The sequence below is a fragment of the Aplidium turbinatum genome, chromosome 11 (assembly GCF_918807975.1).
Source record: "Aplidium turbinatum chromosome 11, kaAplTurb1.1, whole genome shotgun sequence".
In the NCBI taxonomy this organism is placed as follows: domain Eukaryota; kingdom Metazoa; phylum Chordata; class Ascidiacea; order Aplousobranchia; family Polyclinidae; genus Aplidium; species Aplidium turbinatum.
Window position 1 is genome coordinate 8,578,596 of NC_137482.1, and position 27,574 is coordinate 8,606,169.

A 27,574-nucleotide genomic window follows, 5' to 3' on the forward strand; every position below is an offset into this window, starting at 1 on the left:
TTTAGGTTTAGGCTAAAAAGCTGTTGAAAGAACATGAGTAGGCCAATACCCACCACTCAAATGTTAATGATCGACAAGGAAAGAAAAAAGATAAATTTCTCTGTCGAGGAACTCACCAATGTCATCGACGGAGGGACAAACGAAACAGCGATTCGTCGCAGAGTAGGTGGGTAGTGGCTATGTGCGTATGTTTAAGTGCTTACCGGCTACCATAGAATCCTAAAGGTTTTCCCATTATCGCCTTTCTCTTGATTTGTAAAATAGCGAGAAAAATATGGTTGTCGTGATTTGATTTGACATCGTACGCCAGCAATGAGTTATAATAGAATAGTTCTACTTTTTTGATTGTTTGACAAATTCTGACCATCGGTTTAGCTATGTAACAGGGGACTAACATGTCAATCACATTCTAATGATAAAAGAGATGATTATATCTCATACTAAATTACATTTAAAAACATAATACTAAAGTAAAAAAGCCAAGTTCGGTAACTAATTTGATTTGTTTATGAAGCTGTCGCCACCTTAAAGTCGGCTTCTTCAGTATTCTTATTCAAATACAAATTACATGTCTTCATCCTCACATCGTGAGCTAATTGTTTAGTTACTAAACAATAGGTAACGTAATAAAAGAAAGAAACTATAAAGAGTGTTCCTGTTCTAACCTACAAAACCTCACAACGGTATTTGAGTAACAGGTAACACCAGGTCTGCGTCTTGGTAAAATTCGACACTTTTCTGGCTTTATTCCGCTACGTGAGACGCCGGTACGCATTTTCTTTCCGCAGTAGGTTACTATACGGTATTGTGTGCATCTTCTTTCAACCCTACTGTTTTCATAACATAACCCCTTAACCAGCTTCATACAATGTTTGTGTTTGCCTTACGCTTGTACGCATGCGCGTAGTCATGCGCACAAATCGTAACGACAACTTTACCATGTTTTACGTAATTCTCAGCCCAGAAAAAACTGTTTGCAGCTGTCTTGCGACATTTTTGCAAATTTTAGTAAAGTAGTACATTATATCTGACCTTAAAATGCCAAAAACAAACATGACGTGAGTAAAATGTGAGGCACTGTTACGTCGTCGCAAATATTGCCCTTTTCGAAAAGCAAGTTTTGAGCTCGGAAGTTTGGATGGAAATTTAAAAAAAAACTAAAACAGAGGTTTTAAAATATCCTATTGTATCCGAAAATCAGCGTTTAAGTTGAATTTGAAAATTTGCACTGATTTTTACGTATTTCGTCAAAAATAAATTGCTTCAAACAAGGGGCCTATTTATCAGTGTCAATTAATTTCTAGATAGAATTATTTTGAACGACCCGATGTTAAAAGCACCAGAGCTTTGCCACATGAGCAGAGAGGAAAGGTTCACGTTAGGGATGAAGAGAACCGTTTATCTGTACAAGAAGTTGCTGCAAGAAGAAGGCTGGCACCCGCAATCTTCTGAAATGCGTTATCTTCAACGGTAAAGTGTTTACATTTGTTTCCATTTTTTAATCTTTAATACTCCATCACTGTTGTCTTTCCAGACGTTTAATATAAAATAAGCAATAATAATAGTAATAGCCAACCAAGTGAGAAAACCATTTACCTTTTGTTACTTACTGATTCAGTGTATAAAATCAACGCAATATATAGTAAGAAAGAAACGCAAAACAATCAACTAAGGAACGTGGTACAGAACGCTTAATTGATTACACGCGTTGCGCGGTGGTAATCAATTCCAGCGTCTGTACCAGAAAACGCTGAATGTTATTATGTAGTGAGGCAGGTCACAAGTTACATAAAATCAACGTAAATAAAATGACGACTATAACAATCACTTAAGCTAATTACTGTAATTATTAATTGTTTAACCATTAAACAAACTTTCCAAAATAAAAACAGTGCAAGGTAAACAGAAGCAACCACGTATGAGAGCCAAGAGTATCAACAGTTGGACACTTGAGATAAATGATATACACGTCAAAGATTTGCGAGTTTTAGCTTGTAGGCGGTACATTGCTTTCAAAGTAGTGCAGCCAAGAAGAGGTTGCCGATGAATGTATACACCGAAGCTCACTGAACAATGGACTTCTGTATCATTTATTAGGTTGGTTATTATATTTTCGTTTTCTGCGAGCTGCGTTACTGAGTGGAAGATGTGTCTGCCAGACCCTTAATATGACGTCCGTCTTCTTAAGTTCCTGGAGCATGCGAGTGCGACTATGTCTGATAACACTAAAAACATACTTGAAGGCCAACACCAAACTTGGCTTATCACAAGGGGATCAATTTTTGTTACTTTTTTTTAACTTTCTCGTAGTTGCACTGGTCGTGGCTTGTCGCCACAATTTCTATTGTTTGGTACTTTTATGTTGTTTAGCGTAATTTCTATTGTTAATCACTTATCATGATCGTGTTTGCGTAGAACCATCGGAACAGATCTTTGCCTCGGCATACACGCTGCAGCGTTCATCCCCAGTTTGATGAGTTTTGGCTCAGACGAGCAGGTAGCCAAGTGGCTGCCTCTGGCTGCCAACTTACACATACTTGGGACGTATGCTCAAACGGAACTAGGACATGGTAAAACAAGTTGCAGCCTAAAATTTCTTTTTAGTTTTTAGTCTAAAATTAGTTTGTCTTTCAGTTATTTCTGTAGCATGTATGGTAGGGTTGAGTAGGTAAATTCCAACTTCAAGTGATGTAAGACATATTTTTGAAAATGTAAACACCAGCTAATGTAACCTTACATTGAAAATGATTTTTATGTTAGGCCTCCAAGTCTTAGTATCAAAATGCCACCCAAGATATCAAGGATGTTGAAAAGTATTGCTTACTCAGATTGTTATCTTTGCAGGAACGTTTTTACGTGGACTTGAAACTGTAGCACAATATGATAAAGCAAACCAAGAATTTGTAATCAATTGTCCAAAAATATCGTCTATGAAGTGGTGGCCTGGAGATTGTAAGTCATTTAAATATCAAACTGTGATCGTGGGTGTGTACAGATTCATTTACCTGTAGGCTATAATACTCACTCATTGTTTTCATGAGTAAAGCTTTTAGAATTACAAAAGTTTCAAGCAATGTGATTAAAACGTTGAAAATCCGTAGAAAGTGATCGTAATGTAAAATAAAGAAAGAGTTTTTCCGAAGCTACCATGTTGTGTTAGATTGGGTGAGCACTGAGCAACCAATATGTTGAGGTGTAGACTCGCATAAAGAAATCGGTTTCGTGAAACTTCGCAGATGGTGCACAACCACAGCCTCAGAAAGGTAGCCAAGTCGTATCACAAATCGTCGCTAATATAACTCGCAAGTCCAGTGCAATGGTATTGTCGATACGCAATTACAGATGGTATTGGCTTTACTGCAGTAGCAGTGGTAAAATTAACATTCCGAATGCTGATCTCATATTTTTTAATGTGACGTGATTTATAAAGGAGAGTTTATAACTGTCCGCTCCGTTAGCTCAGTGGTTACGCGCCGGGCTCAAAATCAAGCGGCGCTGGTTCGACTCTCGGAGTGTGCGCTTGAGCAACGCATTTCAGGACTGCTCTCCATTCAGCGGCACCTTGTGAATGGAATAATTCCCCGGCAACAACACTCCTACAATAGGAAAACTTCACTCTGTCAATCTCGGTAACCGGTGTAACGGTCCAGGAGTTACTGCGGTCTGAAAGTTACTGTAACTTCTGGACCGCGTAGACGAGGTCTGAAAGTTACTGCCAGTCCAGAAGTTACTAAAACAGGGTTGTCAGATTTGACGCTTGCAGCAGATTTGTATAAATGATTTCAACATTGGAAACATGTTGAACTTGAAGACTTATCCACCATTGCATCTTAACAACATGGTTTAACGCAGAAACGTAATTGGGAATGAAGCGAAAATAAGATGAAAGTTAAAAGATGAGTTTTGTACCAGAAATTGTTGCTGTATTGGAATGAAATTTTAATTTGTAACCTAACAATTTATGTAGGCTATCATTTTAACCTGATTTGTTTGTATTATACCATTTTGAAGTTGTGTCCGTGCCTTACGTGCGTTGGCAAATAAATTTGCATGGGGAGGTGATTGACTAGATGACCACTTAGCCTATAGTCTTTGCTGTCATCCTGATTGTGCTATGATGCAACCTACGATTCACAATGTCTAGTGTTATGAGTGTTTTATTGACTCGTTGTAGGCTATATGGCGCTGTTGAAACAAACAATTTAATTGATCATCGCTCCAAACATTTCAAAGTTTGAATCGTGGTGAAGGCTGACTTGTTAGCCGGTTGTCTTGAGTTGTAGTTGACGAACATAGTCTTTGACTATATTTTATGTATTTCATGAAAGTTAAAACTAAAGTTTTCTAGTAAATGAAGCACTGAGCCTATTTTTGGTCTGGTTTTTCATAGCTACCGTTTTGAAGAAATATAAAGTAACTTAGGCTACATGTCGGCCAACCGGTAGTCAAAACGCCATTAACCTTCAGTGAGTAGGCTATCACAGTCTCACGCGCAGGAAGGCTTTAACTTTTACGAAAGTGTTGAACACTTTGAGATTCCAATGAATTTTCGTTGGACTCCCATCGAAAACACGTGGCATGAAACTTAAAGTCAAGAATAATGGTTTCGTGGTGAGAATGTTTATCCTTGGGATTCATCTTTCGCATACTTGTAGAGGGTTTAATCTACTGACCAAGTGAAGTTTAAACTTTTTTTCAAAATTTTCAGTCCATTTACAAGTTTTCCCAAACGAATTTCGAAATAGCACACCCACTTACAATAGCAGTAACTTTTGGACTGTTTCTGCGGCGTTGCAGTCTGGAAGTTCCTGTCAGTCCAAAAGTTACCAGGGGTGCCCGGCGTTTTCACAATCGATAGAAAAGCGAAAATTGTTTTAACTAAGTGTAATGAATTCATTGCTCTCAAACTAAGGCAAGCTTTCCAGTTAACATTACAAAATACTTATAATTATTAATCTAACCTTTCGAGAGGTTAAAAATTTTATTATTTCTCAATACGAAATTAAATAAAATTTAAATGAAATATTTGGCAACCCTTGTAACTTCTGGCCTGCAGTAACTCTTGGACTGCTACACCGGCCCTGCGTCAAGAGCCTCTACAAGTATGCGAAACTATCAGTGAATGACCAATCAAGGCATTGTCAGTCCGAGGATAAAAATTCAAAACCAACCAACCAACTGCCTAGATAATTGACGTAGTCCTTGTGCTTAGCTATAGTGGACTTCCATATTTTGGTCGATTGTATCGCCTTCAAGTAGATTTATAATAATCGATGTACTTTGTATGTTTGCAGTAGGAAAATCAGCCAACCACGTTTTGCTCATGGCTGACTTGAGGATAGGAGAGACTCGGCATGGGATGCATGCTTTCATTGTGCAAATACGTGACTTAACAACACACCAACCTTTGCCAGGTGAAGTGGCCTGAAATGAGCATATCTCGCTCTGAATCTCTAATTTAATTAATTAATGTGGACAATTCAGGTTGTGATTGAAATTTTTAATGTTTTTTTAACCGTCTTCAAGCATTGATTTCATTTGCTTGTATTCTCAGGTGTCACTGTGGGAGATATCGGCAGCAAACTTGCATTTGAGAGCACTGACAATGGGTTTCTGTACTTGCAAAACTTACGGATTCCACGGGAAAACCTACTTTGCAAGCATGCTGAGGTGCGAGCTTACCCTGTTTCTAGTTTGACATGGTTGGATACCAGTTCACCTCAACATATTGTTTTTAGTTGAATGTCTGGGTTTCACTGCATGCAGTATTGCATAAAGAAGTGCTTTTGACATAGTATGTGAATTTTTTGGAAAGACAGCAAAAACACGACTTAAGATTTTTTAGGCAAATCGTATTTATTTACAGTAACTTGAAAATTTATTAATTACGTGGTGTAAGTAAGACTTCAAATAAATTTTCTGTAAGATATCCGTAATAGCATTTTACTGTTAATTGGGCTGGTTTGTAATGTGTATCAGCTAAATACGGTTAAAAACGGTTTTGCGAGAATGGACGTTGCCAGTAGAGATAAAAAAAATTTACCTCTAAAAATTTACAACTTAGGCTAATACACCAATTTGCATAGCTTCAAAGCGGTATGCCTGAGTCCAGTTGCTTTTTTAACAAGCTCTTCAGCGTAGTCTGGTTATAGCATGCTGAAATGCTTTCTCGTGTTTCTCTTAACCATTCACTATTTACCCAGACAGCATATCAACCGGTTTTTACATTGCAATCTGCAGACGTTGAATCAATGTAAAAACAGCTATTTTGCTGTGTGGGTAGGTTGCTCCAGACGGAACGTACACGAAGAAGGGCAGTGACCGTCTGATGTACGGTTCAATGGTGAATCTGCGTGTGATGGTTCTCAAAGCTGAAGCTGTTTTCCCACTTGCCAAAGTGTGCACAATCGCAACAAGATATTCGTCTGTCAGAAGGCAAGGATTGCTTAATCCGGAGTAAGTTGATAGACAGGCAAGCATTAGGACACTTTACTTTCTTAACCTCAGTTTATGAAATATTTCGAGAAAAAAGTCATGTTGCTAACAGGGCCGGATTTTGCTTTCCGGTCCGGGTCACTTTTAAATCGGGGGGCCCCAGTGCATAATTTTTTTCGCGCCGTTGGCACGAAAAACCACCTCTACGTCTACAGTAGCATTAATCCAGCGCTGCACTTTGCAGAAACTTCAAAGGCTGATAGAAAAAAAAAAAAATAACACAAAATCACATTTTTTCCACGTCGGGAAGCCCTTCAAAAGGGGGCCCGGGGCACCTGCACCCTCTGCCCCCCCCCCCCCCAAATCCGGGCCTGGTTGCTAATCAATCGGTTTATTTTCAATGCCAAAATCGTTTATTGAAGTGTGTTTGAATCTCGTTGAGTCTTGTTATTTCAATAGCGCTGTGACTTCGAGGTTTATATTACAAGTCGTCGTCCGCTTTGTTAAGGAGACTGCTCTGGTAATAATTTCAGCTGTCATTAGACTGTTTTGGCATTCTACAGTATAATATTATTTTTGCAGAAAACCCGAAGTCGCAGTATTGGATTACGTGACGCAACAGCACAAACTATTGCCTCAGCTTGCCGTTGTATATTCAACATTGTTTGCAACCGAAGAATTAAATCGAACATACAGAAACTTTCTTGGAAGATCCAATAAGCGAGACATTTCTCAATTGCCAGAGGTGTGTTGCATGATTTTAATATTTAAACCGCGTTTTTTACATTGAAGATGCATACGCTCTGCACAGACGAAAGCATGCTACAAGCGATGGTTGATATTATGAACTATTTTATAATACGCGACTGAAAACTCCTTGTTGCTGACGTCAGATGCTTTGACAGCGTCAGCAGTTTACCAGCCTGTCAGTATAGGTTTTTAATGCGACAGCCTCCTCTGGACTCCAATGTACAACCACGCCAATTGAAATTGTTGTGTATATTGATTGATGTCAAGGTGAAGACTGACGATAACTGCAATAAACAAACGAAACTAAGACAGGTGCCTAACCTACACACATATTTACACTCGCACATAATAAACCAAACAGTGTTCATACAATGTATGCTGCTATTTTTAATTGTCTTATTCTTACGGCATCATTTGTATCTAAATACAGTAACCAAATCGCACAAAGTATGTACCTGACGTTGGCGAAACCAAGACCCAAAGAGAAAACTGAAATTCTTCCAAACGAACAATCTACAACAATATTTACCAATGAACTCAGGCTTCAACAAATCTAAGTAACCATAGGGCAGATGAGAAATTATATCAGGGCATGTCAATAATGATAGGCTACCCTATGCATCAAATAACATTACACACAAACTACAACATAAAGGGTATGCCGGATATGAGCCCAACAGCATAGCATTTGATTAGACCAGGTTTACTATTAAATTTGTATACTTGCACCTTAACACAGATTGAGCACAACACTAGATACCAGGACAAGTAACACAGCAATGCAGATAGTACACAACAGATAAATGTGAAATTACATACCAATTCAAGTACAGATTTCCTTGTGGCAGTTCCGATCGACTTAATAAGGACAACATACAACTATTCATTTTCACTAATGACCATTTAAACTTAGTTCCAAGCTTTCTTTTAAGTGATTTCAAACTGGCCACATTTTAGAAAGATAAGAAAAACAGGGTTGCCGGATAAAAACACAAACATTAAAAAATACGCAAGGAGCGGAGGATCACGCAGCCGTAACATCGCCCCCCAAAAAACAGCTTTATCACCATAAATAGAGGTAGGGGATACAACACATTTTTTTGGGGGTAGTGTCAAAAACATCAGTGTCCAACCTTTTTGGAAACAGTTTGGTTGTACGACCTCAAAACTTCAAAAAATAATAAAATCCGTCAAATACACATCAGTAGACATCATTCGTAAGATTATCTTCATCAAATTCGCGAAACGAAAAATCACGCTAAATTTCAATGATATACAGTATACAATTAACTCACACCAACAACTCAAAATAAATAGCAGCCTCAATTTTCAAAGAAATCGGGTACGCCGGTCTAGTTTCCAAGCTTCGGTTCTCGGATGTATGACCATGACCATTTTTTTCCTGGAATTGAAGCTAGAAAATGGAAGTTCGGTAACAAAACTTTCGAGGGGGGGCAAATGTGAAAACGGCGGTTGCATGCCCGATTCCTTTCCCCAAAGTGTGAAAACACACCCTGCACATCCTGCATAACAGTTTTCGGGTACCATAGTTACAGTTTCACAGTTTGGTAGCAGACTCCTTGTACGGAAATGTGAGTTTCACACTTCGGTAGCAGGAATCTGGGTACCGTAGCATGAAACTCACACTTGCATGCACGGAGCCTGGAAAAAAGTCACTTTTAGAATATACACATTAAATTCAAGTGCATTTTTATCTTTTTTATTTTAAGTTCAAAGATAAAAATGCGTTTTTAATTTTTGATACGACATATGCATTGATCGCTTCTCTCTGAAGCTTCGTGTCTTTATCTTTTTTTGGAGATCCACCAGGTGCATAAGATAATATTGCAATAACGGTTTCCGATAAAAATGGCAACTTATCACCTAACACAAAAACTAGATTCAGTTTTTCAGTCATCATCAATAAGTAAAGGTGATTGCTTTGTTAACTAGGCTAACTCAGGGGTCCGCAAATACTTTTTGGCGCGACCCAAAAAACAATCGTTCGAAGCCTTCGCGACCCAAACGTTTTAGAAGCATAAAATTTTGAAGAAAATATTTTGCAATTTAATATCAAATTCAATACGGTCGTCTGCTTATTAAGCCCACATCGGAACTGGACGATTTCGGGCTTATTAAGCGGGAGACAATTTTCTACCACTCCTATACCTTCAGTAATTCCGGAATGGACCAAATTGGGCTAAATAAGCCGGTGGACCTACTAACCGTCATCGTGTGAGCTTCTGGGGCCGAGGGTCTATCCTTTTACCACCCCAGATTCACGATGTTCCCAGACTACACTGGAAGGCTACTAGAGAGCAGCCAGTCTTTGGTTTCATCATCCATGACGCGCAGACCTTGCACTCCGTTTGATGGCTTGAAGATGGTACAGTCATTGATGATGTGGTCTGCGGTGTGTTCCTCGGCAACACATTCACAGGAGGAGGAATAGGCCATTCCCCATTGTTGCATGGTTGAGCGGAAAAGCCCGACGCCCGTATGAAGACAGTTGAAGCCCACCCATGTCTGTTTTTGTAGTGTCAGGCCGATGTGGCATATGTTGGCTTCGGAGATAAACGGATGAAGTGTGGTGGTAGGCTATTTGACTTCCATTCAGAATTCCATTTATGGTCTGTCCATTACCCAAATAGTTGCATAGATGTCTTGTTCACCAGCTTCGTTGATCAGTAGTTGAGCGGCTGCCACGAATGGATGTCAGGATTTCATTCGACAAGGGTGCTCGTTTGGGGGAGCAGAAATCGTCTGGTTGTGATGGAGAAGATGTTAGGCTCCAGTGCCTGTCGGCCGAGAGACAAAGTGGCTTCTTCGCGACGAAGCTCGGCAAGTTGGATGCCAGCGAGAATGGGGAGATTGTCCAAGGGTGTGAGACGCAGAGATCTAGTCACTGTGCGCAGGGCGCTTTTTTTGGCAGTGAGCACTGCGGCACCAAACAGCTGCACAGTGCTCTGCTGAAGAGTAGACAAGAGCTAAGGCTACTGTACGCAAAGTGTCAGCCCTCGCCCCCAGATGGAGCCTTCCAGGCGCTTGAGTAGCGCAGCGCCGGATGTCAGTTTCTTGCGCAGTGACACCAAATGGTGGTGGTATGTGAGTGATCTGTCCAGTATCCCTCTCAAGATATTTTCGTTCGGGACAGAAAGACAGAGGTTTTCCATTGTTTTGAACATGTAGCTCACGATCAACTTCCCGATTGTGTAGGTGGAAAGCTTCTGCCACAGTTTTGGTTTCGCTGTGTTTCAGTCGCCAGTTCTGGGGATAAGCTGAGAGAGTTTTCATGTCCTGGCTCAAAGTGTCTTTTAGTAGGGTTGGGCAAACCACATTACTTTTTTCAAAAGGAGTGTTTTTTATGGCCATTTTTCACGCTGATCACGAATCCGTTGAAATTTTTGATCTATGATGATGTTTTAGGTTGGTAAAATGCAAAAATTCAAAATGGCCGCCAAATTCACGCATTTTTCAGATAAAATTTGATAATTATGTCTTACTAGGTCATGTAATATGTCAATTTTTATGTTTTCAGCGTCACTGATATCGAATATGAGGTCAAAACAGTGATACATAATGGCTTTATACAGTTATAGCTAAAACTGTGTATTTTTTATTGAAAAATACTTACTTTTTAATTTCAGAATCATTTTTGAGTTGATTAAAACACTTTCACTGCCAAGTAAATTACCTGATGGAAGATACATCCTCGGTCGCATGTTAAATGTTATGCAAAACAAAGAAAAGACAAAAACAACTGACACTAGTAGATAGCAGTAAAATAGTTGCAACTGAACTTTGCAAAGATAATCTGAACTTTCGTACGTCTTCATATTCTTCCATCACTGCATGTAGTAAGAAATCGTCCAGTTTACCTGATGATACTCTGGACAGTGTCAATGACTTCTACAGTGATCGTTTCCCAAAAGTCGAGGTCAGAGAAAGTCGCAATACTCAACCAGAATGAAGCCAGAAAAAATAGTGCGATGTATAGTGCAATGTTTCTCCGATTATAAAGTGAGTGCTGCAGATTTAGGTGGTATAATAGTACAAACTGCTAACTTGATATTTGATCAAAACTGGGAGTTGAGCACTGAAGAAAATGAAGAAGGTGATGATGAATCGGATTCTGAAAGCCAAGAACTAATCTCTTCGCTTCCAAGCGGAAGCTCCGAAGCCGAGACACCTGCACAAAAACGATGAAAATGTACCAAAGATATGACCTTCGTTTTCCCGAGTAGGAGAACTCTCAACAGGTATTTGGAGGATGCCTCACATATGAATTTGGAGATGGTCGCTAATATACTTCTAGAGAAAGGAGATAGTGTTGTACTGTCGGCCTCGATGACACTACTAAAGCGGCCGGTCATCGGTTGTATGATGTAAAGGCCGACCACATTACAATATCGGGACCCAGTCGAGACAGATGCAACATGACTACTGGTTACACAGAGAATCTAAGTCACGCAGGAGCAGATGGCGCCGCAGCATACGAGTACAAGCTGAAATGCTTGGCAGCATTGTCAAATTCAACCGTTGATGAAATCAAGGGTGCCATTGATTTTTGGATGTCCGACAGGGCAGGTGACTGTATCACGCTCTTGCAACATCTAGGTATTGAAGCGGAGAAGATGATAAAATGCTGTGTCCATGTAATTTTGGGAATTGACCATGCTTGCGATAAGGTTTTTCGTAATATAAAGCAAAAGATTGGTGTTCAGAAATTGCTCACGTATCTGCTGGTGAGAAAGTATTCACATCTCCCAGCACCAGCGTCCATACTTTGGCACAGATAGCAATTACCAAATTGTTGTCGCCTAGCCATGCTGCACATTCAATATCACTTTATAATGATTATAAAAATTGAATGGATGCTCAGGGGATTAAACACGACGGTTTCAAAGGCTTTACTGGAAATCATTTTGGGTGTATCGCGAAAATAGCCAGGGAATACTTGAGTCGCTGTCAGTCAATATTAGATTTCTTCGACGCTATTGTTGATCCTAATGCCAACAAACTAGTACTCGCAGTTTCCACGTACATCCAAAACGATTGGTTCTTGTGTTGTGCTGAAATTTACCGAATGCTTGGTGATGAGCTGATTATGCTTCTGATGGGACTGCTTGGTATTGATAAAAGTGAAGATGACACGGGTGGTGAGAGAACTTGGGAAGGTGTCAGGTCGTTTTTCGATAAGAAAATACCAGAAATTAGAGCCAAGCAAGAAGAGTGCATGAACGCGGAGAGGGGTCAAGTCCGATTGTATGGTGCTGTACTGAATGAAGTTCTAGATGCAATGGAGAGACAGTTGTCCGAGATGAACTTTTTTTGCAGGTCAAAGTAGTGACGACGTCAAATTGAAACATGCAGCGTTGACAAATTTAGGATGCGAATCCGAATTTGCCAAACTTGATAACCGTATAACTTTCAATGGTGGATCGACGACAGTGAGAACTCATTCAAGGAAGAATGTAGTTTCAACGGATAAATTTCTCATGGATTCGTCGTTTACAGATCTCAGTGAAGATGAGAAGTTGAAGAAATGGAAATGGGCAAGGTGCTCAAAAGAAGTTACCCAGGCGAAAAATCTTGAACAAGACTTTGAACAAGACAAGAACAAGAAAAACGAGTTAACAACTTGCGCTTCTGAAGAAGCAAGAAGCGAAGAAGAAAATGTCCAAAGTGCTACTGGTACTTGAGGAGTGTAAGAAGCATGGAGCATGGACTTCTAAATAGTAGCATCTGGACTGGAAACTCAGTGGGCAACATGAGGCCAAACAGTTGGTACAACAGTTGGCCAACAGTGGGCCAACAGTCAAGTAACTAACCCTGTTGGCCCACTGTTGGCCAACTGTTGTACCAACTGTTTGGCCTCATGTTGCCCACTGAGTTTCCAGTCCAGATGCTACTATTTAGAAGTCCATGCATGGAGGTTCGGCGACTCCAAATACCCTTGACTCTAGACTTAATGAATCACAACTGCAACTGCTCAAGGAAATTGGTTACCTTAGATCGACAGTGGCGCCCGATATACGCCAAAAGCGTAGAGTTAAATGTGCCGACGGTATAAAAACATTCACGTTTGAGAAGTTCAGTGGAGACGAACTGAAAACATTCATCAGAAATGCTATCAAGCCAGAAGACAATGTTTCTGTTGATGTCGATATCTTGCTGAAAAAAGTTCTTTGAAATTCAAAGGACTCTTGTAGAAACAAAGTTGTTGAGATGCTGGTACCCAGATGTTGAAGTGAAAATTAAAGTAGCTTATGGAAATTTATATCTTAATTCTGCTCACGTTTCTGTGCAGATTTTATTGCAATATGTATCTGGAGCGGTCCAGTTGACCTGAGCAAGTTTAAAAACATGATTATCGCTATCAGTGACCCTGAAAACAGAAGAAATGACATATTACATGACCTTAAGACATACTTATCAAATTTTATCTGAAAAAATGTGTGAATTTGGCGGCCATTTTGAATTTTTGCATTTTACCAACCTAAAACATCATCATAGATCAAAAACTTCAACGGATTCGTGATCAGCGTGAAAAATGGCCATAAAAAACACTCCTTTCAATGGGACAACAGAGAAAAAGTCTATGTGTGCCCAACCCTACTTTTAGACTTTATAACCGTAGGCTTAATAAGCGAGGGCTACTGTAGGCTACTACAATCGAAAGTATATATACATTTTTTTTCTACGAAACTCAGCACATCAAAGAGTGTATGATTGTATTTATTTTTGTTATACAAGTTATATTGATAGTAAATTTAAACTGTTTTGTGACCCACCGTGGATGGTCTCGTGACCCAAATTTAGGTCGTGACCCACTATTTGCGGACCCCTGGGCTAACTCAACTTTATAACTAGGTCTTCATAAATGTAGGAATTTTCACTATTTTAAAGGTCACGAAACGAAAGGTCATGCCTCTGCTCTAGGGGTCAACTAAGGTCAAATTAAAATTAGGGATGTGCGGAAGAATAAAGTGGTTCAAGTGGAACGTAACATAATAATGTGCATGTAGCTATGTAGACTTAGAGGACCTACACTCCTAATTATGAATTCATCAAAACACGCAGAAAGCCGAAATTTACGTTTTTTCTCACAAATATGGTCAAAATTTTAAAAATTGTGTCTACTGATGAAAAATAAATATTTTTCAAAAATTTTTGCATATTGTTGATAGTTATCACAAATACTTTCCAAAAAATGTGGACAGAGCAAAATCTGAGAAGGTCACATTTTATCCCCTACCTCTAATAAAGTTTTTTTTTTACAAATTTCACAAGTTAAACGTCGACTGGGGCAGTTTACAATGAATGAATAATGAGATAGGCCTATTGCAATTGTTTCTCTTCGCGCACGTTGCTCCTTCTGTCATCCTCGAACTTAGTCCTCATCCGTAGGTAGAAGTAGAATCACCTTGTGGACGGGCCTACTTAAAAACGAAACAGTTTTAGTCGGTCTACCGCGATTGTCAAGATGTGCATTAGCCATGCGTAGTTTGACTTTGCGTACTAGTCCATCATCGCTAGGAATAACCGAGTCAATTCTGGCAAGCGGCCAGTGATTGCGTGGAGCGGCGTCGTCAGAGACAATCACGATGTCGCCGGTCTGTAGATTGCGTCGTCTGGAACACCATTTCCTTTTGGACTGCAAATTGTGAATAAATTCTTTCCTCCAACGAAACCAAAACTCATTGGCAAGATGTTGGACTCTCTTCCATCTCTTTCTTGCATAAAGGTCAGCCCTCTGAAATATTCCTGGGGGAGGAAGTAGTATCTTAGGTTTCATTGTTAACAGATGATTAGGAGTAAGTGGGGCAGGACATTCTGGGTCGCATAGCTGATCGGTTGAAAGGGGTCTGGAGTTAACAATGTTTTCAACTTGTGTCATCAAGGTCCGAAATAACTCGTCATCTAGTTGACTGCCACACGATTTAAGCATCGGGTCAAGAGCACTTCGAATGGTGCGGATCTGTCGTTCGACCGCTCCATTCATGTGACTGGAGTGAGGTACATTAAATTTATTCGTGATTAAGTCACAGTGATGCTGTAAGAGAAAGTTACCGATGTGTTTTTCGTTCATTTCACGTTTAGCTTGCATTAAATCATTATTGGCGCCAATCAGGTTAGAACCACAGTCTGATCGTAGTTGACATATTGGGCCTCGTCGTGCAAGAAACCTTCTAAGGGCGTTAATAAACGAGCTCGTATCCATTGTGTTGGCGGTCTCTAAGTGGACAGCTCGGCTCGACATGCAGGTAAATACCACACCATACCTTTTCAAGATCGATCGCTTTTCTCGGAGATAGTATGGACCAAACAAGTCAACGCCGGAAAACGTAAAAGGGGGCTCCTCACTCAATTGCTCGCTGGGAAGATCCGCCATTTTTTGTGTTTGAAGAGCACCTCTCCAACGCTTACAAACTACACAATTGCTGATGTGGTAACCTACTGCAGAAGATCCACCAATTATCCAGAAACCGCTCTGTCGCAAATGATTGTGGGTGATTCCGCGACCCATGTGGCTGACTTCCTTGTGACAATGGTCAATTATCAGATGCGCTACATGATTTTTTCTTGGAATAACAGCCGGGTGTTTGGCGAGGTCAGAAATGGAAGCATTTCTAATTCGACCACCGACTCGCAAGATACCATTTTCATCTAGAAAGGGATCTAATTTGTAAAGACTGCTAGTCCTTTTCACAGTTGTGCGTGTCAGATGAGAACGACCTTCCTGTTGGAAACTGGAGAGAAATGATACTTCTTCACTAAAATGTTCCTGTTGCAAGCCTTTGATTATCTCTATCTCTGCGGTTCTCAAGCAGTTTGCAGATACTGCTTCAGCGAATACAGAAGTGTTCTTCCTAATTTTGTGTAGTAGCTTAGCCTTAAGAAGCAGACAGTTTGCTATCGCCCTTTTGGCGCTCAGCCAAGAAGAAAATCGGTCCAAACGAGATGTTTCAAATTGATTGATTGGTTTTGAACGTTCGTTGACAGCCAGTGTTGTTCGGACAGTAGCCTTGCGCATTTCCTTTTGCATTTCGCTTGCGGTTGCTTCGTCTAACGTGGACCTTGCAGTAGCAGAAAGGTCAGAATCACCCCATAAAAATTCTGGGCCTTGAAGCCACATAGATCCTTTTAAAAAGTGTTGTGTATTCATGCCTCTGCTAGCTTCATCGCTTGGATTGGCCTTGGATTCTACATGGTACCAGGAGTCAGGACTGCAAAGATCTCGAATCTGTTGCACTCGGTTGGCCACATAAACATGGAATCTTTTGGCTTCGTTGTTTATGTAACCAAGTACAATTTTGCTGTCAGTCCAAAAATGTTCTACCACATTTGAATACCCCATCTCTTCTCTAACATATTTACTCATTCTAGCTGACAGCAGGGCGGCAGTGAGCTCTAGCCGAGGGATGGTAAATTGTTTTAGTGGAGCTACTCTAGCTTTACCAATAAGAAAGGAGCAATGAACTTGATCAGCACTGTTTTTAAGCCGAATATATGAGCATTGGCCATAACCGTGCTCACAGGCGTCTGAAAAGTGATGGAGCTCTACCTTTTCAACTGTTTCAAAACCTTCAGGCTGGATGCATCTCTGAACTTCAAGGGTACTTAAGGCACTAATCTCAGATCTCCATTTACGCCATCTGGAAGCTAACATTTCAGGAATAGGGTCATCCCATTTTGCACCCTCTCGACATAGTTGTTGCAAGATCTTCTTTCCCTCCAGAACAACAGGGGCGACAAACCCAATAGGATCAAAAATGGAACTAACAGTAGACAGTATCCCTCTTCTGGTGAAAGGAAGGTCTTTGAGTATAATTCTAAACTGAAATGAATCGTTTTCAACGCACCATAAAATTCCCAGTGCATGCTCAAGAGGAAGAGGATCTTTGTTAAGATCTAATGCTTTCACACCATCAGCTCTTTTTTCTTCTGGTATTGCATCAAGGACGGATCTATCATTTGACAAGCATTTGTGAAGTTTTAAGCCAGCCCTTTCACAAAGAGCTATACTTCCTGTTATAAGAGAAACAGCCTCATCAGCGGAAGGGACTGAAGTCAAGCCATCGTCAACATAAAAGTCGTGTTTTATGAAGTCAGAAACATCCTTACCAAATTCCGCTTCCCCATCTTCAGCTGCTTGTTTCAAACCGAAATTCGCACAACCTGGTGAGCTGGTAGCCCCGAATAGATGGACTTTCATTCTGAAGACTTGCAAAGGCTTGCTGGTATTTCCATCCTCCCACCACAGAAACCTCAAGAGATCTCGGTGCTTCTCTGAAACATAGAACTGATGAAACATAGATTTGATATCGGTCATTAAGGCAATCCTTTCTTTTCGAAATCTGCAAAGGACACCCACTAGTTTGTTTGTTAGGTTGGGACCTTGCAACAAGTGGTCATTGAGAGACACACCTTGAAATTCTGCTGAACAATCAAATACCACACGAATTTTTCCAGGCTTCTTTGGGTGGTATACTCCAGTATGAGGGATGTAATTAATTTTACCAGTCTTCTCTGCACCATGATCATCATCCACCACCTTTTCTGCACATGTGGAAACAACGTCTTTCATAAAGGTTACATAGTCCGATTCGAATCTGGGGTTTCTGTCAAACCTCCTTTTAAGCTGATTAATTCTCTTTAGAGCTAGAGCTTTATTATCAGGCAACATGACTTGTTCAGATTTTACTGGTAACGGCATGACATAATGGCCATCTTCTTGTTGTGTGATGTCATGAGAAAGGATGTTGAGAAATGTTCTATCATGTACAGACATAGTACCGTCTAGGTTGTGATCAATAAAATCAGATTCCATTACCTTTCGAATTTGAGAAGGATTGATTACTTCTTTGGCATTGGTGGGATAAACAAATGTGCTGGGTATGCCTTTAACCCTTTGAGGACCATAAACTTTTGAGACATGTTTTATTGAAATATTGATGATTTTTACTGCAAGTTTATCATTTTAAAGAGGTATTTGAAAAAAAAAATTTTTTTTAATTTTAAATAGAAGTTACGCTGTGGTACATATGTGTACCATTGGTCCTTAAGGGTAATGTGTTTAGCATCATTGCTGGTATGGTTTTACACAGTGGCGGCTGGTGCTATTTGTGAGCAGAGGGGCTGCAATGAATAATGAAGTGGGGTGAAGCCCGCCACGGAGATCTCCGAAGGCGAACGACTTTGCAGGGGTCTCCTCCCAGAAAAATTTGAAAAATCGCATTAAATTTGGTGCGTTCTGAGCATGTTTTTACCCCAAATTTTGAAAAAATGCTGTCAAACTTTGTTGAAAAGTTGATATTCCTAAGCTGTTTTTTTAAAAACCCAACAGTATTGCTTTGGAGACAAACTTTACTAGTATTGAGCTTAGTCTTGACTAGCCTAGCCGTTGCATACAAGGTTCAAGTGATTTTGAGATGCCCTAGACTGGACTAGCACTTCCTATAACCTGCTGAATACTCTAACTCTACAGCTAACACTTCTACATTCATGGCTCATCGCTACACTGCGAAATAAAAACTAACTTCAAAAAGTCTGTAAAGTTATTTGGTTTGGTGGGACTGTTTTCAGAGGCTCACACGGCGACGATGACGGAAATCATAATTGCTTGTGAGTATTGACATAATTCGCGACAAATTATTGAAAATGTTTCAACCAGAAGTAATGCTATCAGTTAAATTTACCTTTGCATGAAGGTCTAAAATACATTCCTAAAATATTACGTGTTATTTACATTAAAATTTCACAACAACAGTCTTAATTTTTATGTTTTTCCCACATCACTATATCCCTCCATTAGACTAATAGAATTTACCCTTCAGGACCTTTGGTACATATGTGTACCATAAAAGTTTAGCATTATCTAGCAACATTTTGTTCTTTTTTTTTATGGTTTTACTGATGGGATAAGTCAGATTAATCACTAAACATTGATGTAGAATAAAAATTATATTTTTTTTACATTTTTTTCTTGTCCTGTTGATCTTTCAAAGTTTACCACTTCAAACCCTGACGAATTCACCAAACAAAACCAGTTAAAACAAAGCTAAACAAAATACAATTTCCAAATTTTTTTTATTTATAAATAGATTATCTATTTAAGAAACGTTTAGAGACAAATACTTTTTGATAACTACAAGAGAATGATTAGACATCGTGGAAAAAGTTTATGGTACACATATGTACCAACGGTCCTCAAAGGGTTAAGCTTTGTATTTTGCTGATGTTCCAAATTCTCGACATTGACACGGTGAGCGACTGATACACTGTTCCCAGTGGAATGGCACACTACTCCAACAATTCCCCAGCCAAGCAATGAACGCTGGCCATAAGGTTGGTCGTCTTCACCAGACAAAATCTCTCTTGGTTTAACAGCCTGCGGAACGTTGTTACCAATTAGTAGACTGACTGGAACTTGTGGCAAGTATGGTGCTATTTTCTCGGCAATAGGCTGTAGATGGTTCCACTTTCGAGCTACTTCGGGTTTGGGAATCTGGGATCGACTGGCTGGGATGTTATCTCTTGTAAAAACAGCAGGCAAGTTGATTTTAGTGGTGCGGTTAAAACTAACGACTTCTAAGTCATTTAACTTTCTTGTTGAAATTGTGGCATTACTTTTGTAAACAGTGGACAGGGTCAAGTTGGTCTCACACCCAGCCAAGCCTAATTGCACTCGCAGCTCATTAGAAATGAAGCAACTATTGGACTGATCATCGAGAATTGCGTAGCATAGAATTTCTTTAGATGGATTATGCTTGCTACGAACCCACAATGGAACAATCATGGAGTTGTCACATCCTTGGACTTCATTTTCGCTCTTGCAAACTTCTACGCACCTGGAATGCAACTGTCCACTTGTTGTTGCCTGATTATCTGGTGACCTTTCGAAATGAAGTCCAGTGAGATGACGTCTCCGGCAAATTTGACACACTGCTCTGTGCAAACATTGTTGAGCCCGGTGGTCACTACAGCACCCGCAAGCAAAGCAAAGTCGATTGTCCTTCAAAAATTGAAGCCGCTGATCACGCACTATCTCCAAGAATTTAGAACAATCATTAACAACGTGACTGCCTTGGCAATATGTACAGTACTGTACCACACGGTTATAATTTCTTTCTTCAGTAGTAGTGGCAAATGTTCTTGCTGGTTTGGGGTCTTTAATGGCATTTTTAAATGACAGCACTTCAGTATTTAGCCCTGTCAGTTCAGGAATATTAACTTCTTCTGATCCAACTTCGACAAACTTTACTAATTCTTCAAAAGGTGGGTACTGGCCTGCAGTTCTTTTGTAATAGAAAACCCTTTCCCGCCATTTATTTTGCATGTAAACTGGAAGCTTTTGAATGATTTTGGTGGACTCTTGTGGGAAGTCCAGAATTTGAAGACCATTGACAGACTGTTTTACTTCAGCAACCTGTATCAGAAAGTCTGACAGGTGCTGAAGCTCCGCCGTCTGTCGAGGACTGATCCTTGGCCACGAGGAAAGCTTGTAATGAAATGCCTGACCAATCGCACTTGGATTGCCATACCTTTCTTTCAGGCGATTTCTTGCAATAAAGTACGCATTTTCGCTTTGGTGTAGAAGCAAACCGGTAATGAGCTCCTTTGCATTTTTATCCAAATATTGACTAAGGAGATTCAGCTTGTGTTTAGGACAATGGACCCTATCTCCTATTAGGGCATCAAAGGCAGTTTCCCAAGCTGGAAATTCAATGATGTTGCCCTTGAACACATCAATCTTGATGTCAGGGATGCGGTAACTTGCAGTTGCCCTTTCAGCATATAAGGGAGCTCTATTGTTGTATTCTCTTTCCATGTGCAGATTTTCCATAGACGACATGATCCGATGTTGCTGCTCGTGTTCTGATTCTACAGGAATATTGTGCAGCATTGAATTTAAACTTGATTCGTGTGGACCACGGTTTATTGCCGTGGATCTGGCTTCTTCTTTTGGAATTTTCAAGGTTACATGTCCATCATTGTTTCCTTCAGGAATGGGATGGGATTTTGTGGATGGGTTCTTGGGACCTACAGGTTGCTTTGATTTTCTTGAGGCACCAGAGACAAGAGACATTGAGTCACTGGAACTAAACTCGATTGCAAGTCTTTGAAGCGCTTCTTCAACACTCTTGTTGGCTTGATCGGCAAGCTTCTCACAATTTTCAAACTCTTCTTTGAATTTTCCTTCTTCATCCAGGTTGCTTTCTCTTGCGCTCACAAAAGACTCTTCTAAGGCATCCAACGACGAATACAATTTCCCAACAGCACATCGAATCTCTGCACTGTCACTGGATGTGACTTTTAACCTATTAATAGGTTTTAAACATTTCTTGAATTCGTCTAAGAGTGAACCGAACTGCTCATGTTTGGCCATCATGTAGAGCTAATGTTGAAATACCAAGTTGAATAAACAATAAACAAGTTAGGGTCAGCTAGGTTTAGGCTGCTTATAAATAAACAGCGTCAGTTATTGTGGCTGACGTCAGATGCTTTGACAGCGTCAGCAGTTTACCAGCCTGTCAGTATAGGTTTTTAATGCGACAGCCTCCTCTGGACTCCAATGTACAACCACGCCAATTGAAATTGTTGTGTATATTGATTGATGTCAAGGTGAAGACTGACGATAACTGCAATAAACAAACGAAACTAAGACAGGTGCCTAACCTACACACATATTTACACTCGCACATAATAAACCAAACAGTGTTCATACAATGTATGCTGCTATTTTTAATTGTCTTATTCTTACGGCATCATTTGTATCTAAATACAGTAACCAAATCGCACAAAGTATGTACCTGACGTTGGCGAAACCAAGACCCAAAGAGAAAACTGAAATTCTTCCAAACGAACAATCTACAACAATATTTACCAATGAACTCAGGCTTCAACAAATCTAAGTAACCATAGGGCAGATGAGAAATTATATCAGGGCATGTCAATAATGATAGGCTACCCTATGCATCAAATAACATTACACACAAACTACAACATAAAGGGTATGCCGGATATGAGCCCAACAGCATAGCATTTGATTAGACCAGGTTTACTATTAAATTTGTATACTTGCACCTTAACACAGATTGAGCACAACACTAGATACCAGGACAAGTAACACAGCAATGCAGATAGTACACAACAGATAAATGTGAAATTACATACCAATTCAAGTACAGATTTCCTTGTGGCAGTTCCGATCGACTTAATAAGGACAACATACAACTATTCATTTTCACTAATGACCATTTAAACTTAGTTCCAAGCTTTCTTTTAAGTGATTTCAAACTGGCCACATTTTAGAAAGATAAGAAAAACAGGGTTGCCGGATAAAAACACAAACATTAAAAAATACGCAAGGAGCGGAGGATCACGCAGCCGTAACACTCCTGTAATGCATACAGGTAGTCGCATTATAGTTGCAATCTAGTTCATTGGAACCTCCAAAACCCGTAGGTCCAGTTGCATTTTACCAGTTCAAATGTATTTTCATTGACTCGTCTACAATTGGTTTGTGTTGTTCCTACCAACCGGCTTTGAAGCGACTACACGTGTGGTAAAAAAGAAACACTGCTTGATGCACGTTTGTGATTTGACAAAGTAAATGTACATTTTCATATCTACTGGCACCTAAAAATTGTTTATTTCCTGACGGTATGTAGATTGTAGACGTGTCCTTTGAATCCACTATTTCACTATCTTTTTTACATATACTAAGTTATAATATATAATAACAAACCAATCATCAAGAAGCTTGTGCAGTGTGTATTTATTGAAGTACCTGGAAATACCGGCTTGCAAAAGTGGCTTAAAATTTGGCGACGTTGAAACGATGTAAAAGTGGTCATATTGCTAGCTGTGTGTTTACACAGGTCGTTCTAAATTGCAGCTTCACGCCTTATCAGCTGGCATGAAAGCGTCGGTGACTGAGCAGTGTGCAGCTGCAGCTGAGATTTGTCGAAGAGCTTGTGGCGGCCATGGATACTCCCTGGTGCGTACGACTCTGTTCAGAACATTTTTGCTTCAAAGTAGTTTGTTGAACGGTTTGGTTTTGAGTTCTGTTTGTTTGCGTATAAAACGTTTCATGACACTTAGGTTTTAGAATACATTTACAAGAGAAAATCGCAATGTTGTGTGAGTTAAAAAAGAAGTGAACACATCATAATGCGTAGACTTAGTATGCTTTGTTGTTGTCAAAATAAAAAAAAACAGCGATAGTTTTAATTTTTCATTTGCCATCTCCGGTAGACATCTCGCTATTTTCGTATAAATGTTGACATTCTATCTCGTTCCCGATAGTATTGCCTACAAAAAGGCGAGCAGAGTTGTCAACGCGTTAGCCAAGTAGTCCGCAGTGATGGAACCGGAAAAGGGTGCTCAAGAGAATCGAACACGCAATTAACTCTCAAAATTGTTTTTATTTCACTGTTGGCATGAGTGAATATATTGGTGACGTAGCCCAAATCTTGATTTCTTGCAGGCGAGTGGCATGCCTATGATATGTAACAGATTATTGGCATCGTGTACGTATGAAGGAGAGGACACAGTCATGCATCTTCAATGCGCAAGGTTCGTGATCTTTTGTAAAGAATCTGTCGGCCAGCATCGGATTGACTAGTAACGTGGTTGGTGTGACCACCAGCCTCAATAAACCGTTTGTTTAGTTTTGGGCTGTACAATTGTTTGAGATGTTTTCGCTTTTTTTATGTCAAAAATATTTATAATTCATCACCTCATTTTTGTGGCACTGAAGATGAAAACAGTTAAGTTTTCAAAATGTTTGCTGAACATGAGTTTTAGTATCTACATTTGTGCTCTATTTTTTGATTGCATTGGATTGCCAAGAAATTGATGTGCTGATCACCTCAACTGTGCGCAGAGCTTGACACCATTGTTTGTTATTTTTTGCACAGATACTTGGTGAAATGCATGGAACAAACACAACCATCAACACTACTTGGTTCAGTTGCTTACTTGGGTCAAAGTGACTTCACATGTTCTGCTCAAACTGCCAACGAATTTAAACAAATACATATTTTGGCCAAGCTACTGCAACAACGGTAAGTGACCGCTATTTGCTTGCGTTCTTGTTGTGTAGCATTCACTTGTGTTTGTGGCCTACATGAGGACTAATTATTTACTTGTTATTTTTGGTTCTTTAACTTATTGTCCTGTTAGCGATTCTGTGATTGGAGGCTTGAAATTTTTAACTCTTGTAGGTGAGAGAGTAACCAATGGTGGGTGGAACGTTGCTTTAAATTACCTACCTTATTTCCAGATCAAAGGTTTTTATTAAGGAAGCTGTGCAGCAATTGAAGCTACGCATCCGGCAAGGTCAACCAATGCATGACGCATGGAACAATGCTTCACTATATTTGTTGAAAGCTGCAAAGGTATGAGATGGATTTTTCTATCCCGTTTTTGTTTTTTAATTTCGAAACTGCAAATGTGCTTGTAAAGTTCGATTACATTGTCAGATGACATGAGGTTTTAAATTCAGCTGAGTTCTAAGATGTTCTTCTTTTTTGTGCCATTCAGTAGCTTTATCTATCTCAGGTGCATAGTCTTCAATTCATTGTCTCAACAAGTGCTGCGAAAGTAACAGCTTTGTCATGCTCTATTCCTGTCAAGAAAGTACTGAGTCAGCTTGTTGCTTTGTACGCCTTAAACATCATTAGCAACAGTTCAGGAGATTTTTTGAAGGTTTGTAGCAGTGTCAAATTTTTATTTCTGTCGACAGTAGCCTCTTTGTTTGCGCGTGCCTGTAACATGTACCATGTTTTTAATAACATACCTTCATGAGTTACATGCCTATTAAGTCCTTTGAAAGTTTTGTGAGGTGGTTAATGTAATGATTCTGACTTGTTAACAGACCGGCTTACTTAACCCGACTCAGTGCCATTATGTGGAAGATGCTGAACTAGAACTGTTGGCTGAGTTGCGTGTTAACGCAGTGGGCTTGGTGGACGCTTTCGACTTTCCTGACGAATCTCTACAATCGTGCATAGGAGCGTATGACGGCAACGCATACGAGCGATTGTTTGAATGCGCCAAGCGAGCGCCTTTGAATAAAACGGAGGTAAAAATGGCCTGTTGCTGTCTCAATACCGTTGAAATTTTTACCCAACAAAACTCTGAAATTAATCCACTCGAATTTACAGCGTAGATTTTTTTACAGATGTAAACGATCCATATTTTTCTGGAACGAAAATGATTAACTTCTAAATGCCTTGAATCAATTTTACAATTTTATATTTTGTTTGACTTCAAATTAGTTCACGCTTCATATTCCGGTCATTACTTGTTGAAACCTGTTACCACAGGTGCACGAAGAGTCGTACAAGTATCTTCGACCATTTCTTCATGAAGGAAGAGACATCTTAGAAGGCACGAAGAAAGCAAAGTTATAGCGTGTTTACCAACCTACCTCGTTGATTTTCAAACAAACAAAATTTTCGGACCAAAATAGTTGGAACGCTTGGTCTATTTAATAAAAAAAAAATAAAAAGCACAAACTGTAGATACTTAACTCAGTTCAGTAGGGCGTAGCTTTATCGAGCCCGTAGGCATTTCTCTCCAGAGCAGCTGTTCTCGCCCGATCGAGTCCACGTCTCCAATCGAGAACATTGTCCATCTACTCTGTTCTTCTCTTCTAGGTTTACCTTTCCACAAACCTCTCCTTCGATACCAGCCAAAACTGATCTATGTCCCCTTCACTTTTCTCAACTCATGTTCAGTAATTGTTTCGAAGTGCCATTTATAGCACTTGAAGATGAAGACAGTTTAGTTTTCGAAACGTTTGCTGAACATGAGTTTGGTATCTACATTTTGGGCTCTTTATTTTTTGATTAAGCATAATTTTCTTATATTGATTTAGTGTTTTTACTAATTTTCTATTTTATTGCGGAACGTTGAAGTATTGTATGAGATAATAAGCAATATCTGATTTTGTCATAGGTCTATCTCTGTTTAATCACGGCGAAACATGTTTAAACTAAAAAATTGTTTGGTATTTAACTGGTTCGGCAGGTGGTCCTGCTGGAGTCTTGCGATCGATGCTATGTCCGGCCACACTTAAGATCCTTTAGCGGTGAGAAAATTTTTTGATATTTTGTTTATCGCTGTGCGCACAAACGTTCCAGTTATGTCGCCTACCGTAACTTCGAACATCACTTTTAATTGAAATCTTTTGCAATTATGTTTTTGAACTCTCCCTTAATTGTACTTTTAAGTCCCTTGTGTGTAGCCTAATGTGGGCTACAACACCAGGACTCTCGCTATTTAGTCTACTATTTTAACTAGCTTACGCCTGAGTTACGGTAAGCAGACGCAATAAATAATTTTTTTAATATGTAGTGTTGTGCGTTTTACTGTCATGCGCTTCTTTAAAGCAACAAAATATATTTCTTCGTATAATTTCGAGACTATGTTTCTTTCTGTTTGTATGCTTAGGCCTCAGGGATATCTGAAGAAGGGGATGCGAAGGCTCACAGCGATTGCCTTATTTTTATGACACTACCAGGGCGGTAGTTTGTAGCGCGTAAAACATGTGGTTCTTCAAAATTGCAGAAAGTTTTGTAGTGCAGCTGGTACAGTCAGCTACAGAAGACAGTTACTTTTTTTTGCCAAGAACATATCTGGGAATCATAACTCAATTCAGTGTTAAAATGTTTTATTGACAAAGTTCTAAGTTAAGGATTGTTATTAAATAACTGGTGCAGTGTTTGATTTATAAACCGCCGTCCCAATAGCTCATCAGGTTAAACGCCTGAATTTGTGCACGAAAAGATTTACTTCGAAACAAACTGTTTGTGCGCTGTTCACTAATAGCACGTTCGTCCGCCCCGTTAGCTCAGTGGTTTAGCGCTTGACTCAAGATCTTGCGGTGCTGGTTCTGTTCTCAGGGTGCACGCTTGAAATTTTTAAATTTCAGTGCACCAATTTTAAATTTCCGTGCACCCTGAGAATCCCCTTCTTCAAATTTTTAAATTTTAGAACTGCTCCCCATTTAGCGTCACCTAGTGATCGGAATAACTTCCGGGCAACAACATTTCACCAATCAGAACATTCACTCTGCCAATCTCGGTAACTGGCCCTGCGTCAAAGCCTCTACATTCTACAGGTAGCCTATGTGAATCTACCAGGAATAACCCATTGAAGGTCTGAGGATAAAGATTCAAAACCAACTAACACTTGGATTCAAAACGCATTGAACGAAGCAAAGTCTAAACAATTTTGTTTCGAAACAGAATATTCCAAGGTAAGGCCTAACTTTCGTACTCCGTGCGTTTTGGTTTATTTATAGCTGAAAAGTTTCAAATAGGTCTTCTGTGGTTAGAAATGGTTTCGAAACTTATGCAATAGGCTATCATAT

At 39.7% G+C, this 27,574-nt stretch overlaps 1 protein-coding gene across 2 annotated transcripts; it reads left to right on the forward strand.

Moving 5' to 3' along the window:
* On the forward strand, positions 1 to 25,740 carry LOC145779809 (peroxisomal acyl-coenzyme A oxidase 2-like). Of its 2 annotated transcripts, XM_082591456.1 has the most exons (15): positions 1 to 166; positions 1,305 to 1,470; positions 2,416 to 2,570; positions 2,845 to 2,952; positions 5,295 to 5,414; positions 5,555 to 5,670; positions 6,284 to 6,456; positions 7,018 to 7,180; positions 23,090 to 23,191; positions 23,681 to 23,769; positions 24,114 to 24,260; positions 24,479 to 24,593; positions 24,757 to 24,903; positions 25,073 to 25,279; positions 25,524 to 25,740. In XM_082591456.1, exons 1-15 carry the CDS (start codon positions 34 to 36, stop codon positions 25,608 to 25,610), a joined length of 2,028 nt encoding a protein of 675 aa, XP_082447582.1. In that variant the 5' UTR covers positions 1 to 33; the 3' UTR covers positions 25,611 to 25,740. The 2 variants fall into 2 exon arrangements, with proteins under 2 accessions (XP_082447582.1, XP_082447583.1); XM_082591457.1 differs by lacking the exon at positions 25,524 to 25,740 and having other exon boundaries at positions 24,765 to 24,903; positions 25,073 to 25,211.
* Positions 25,741 to 27,574: the final 1,834 nt, after the last annotated feature.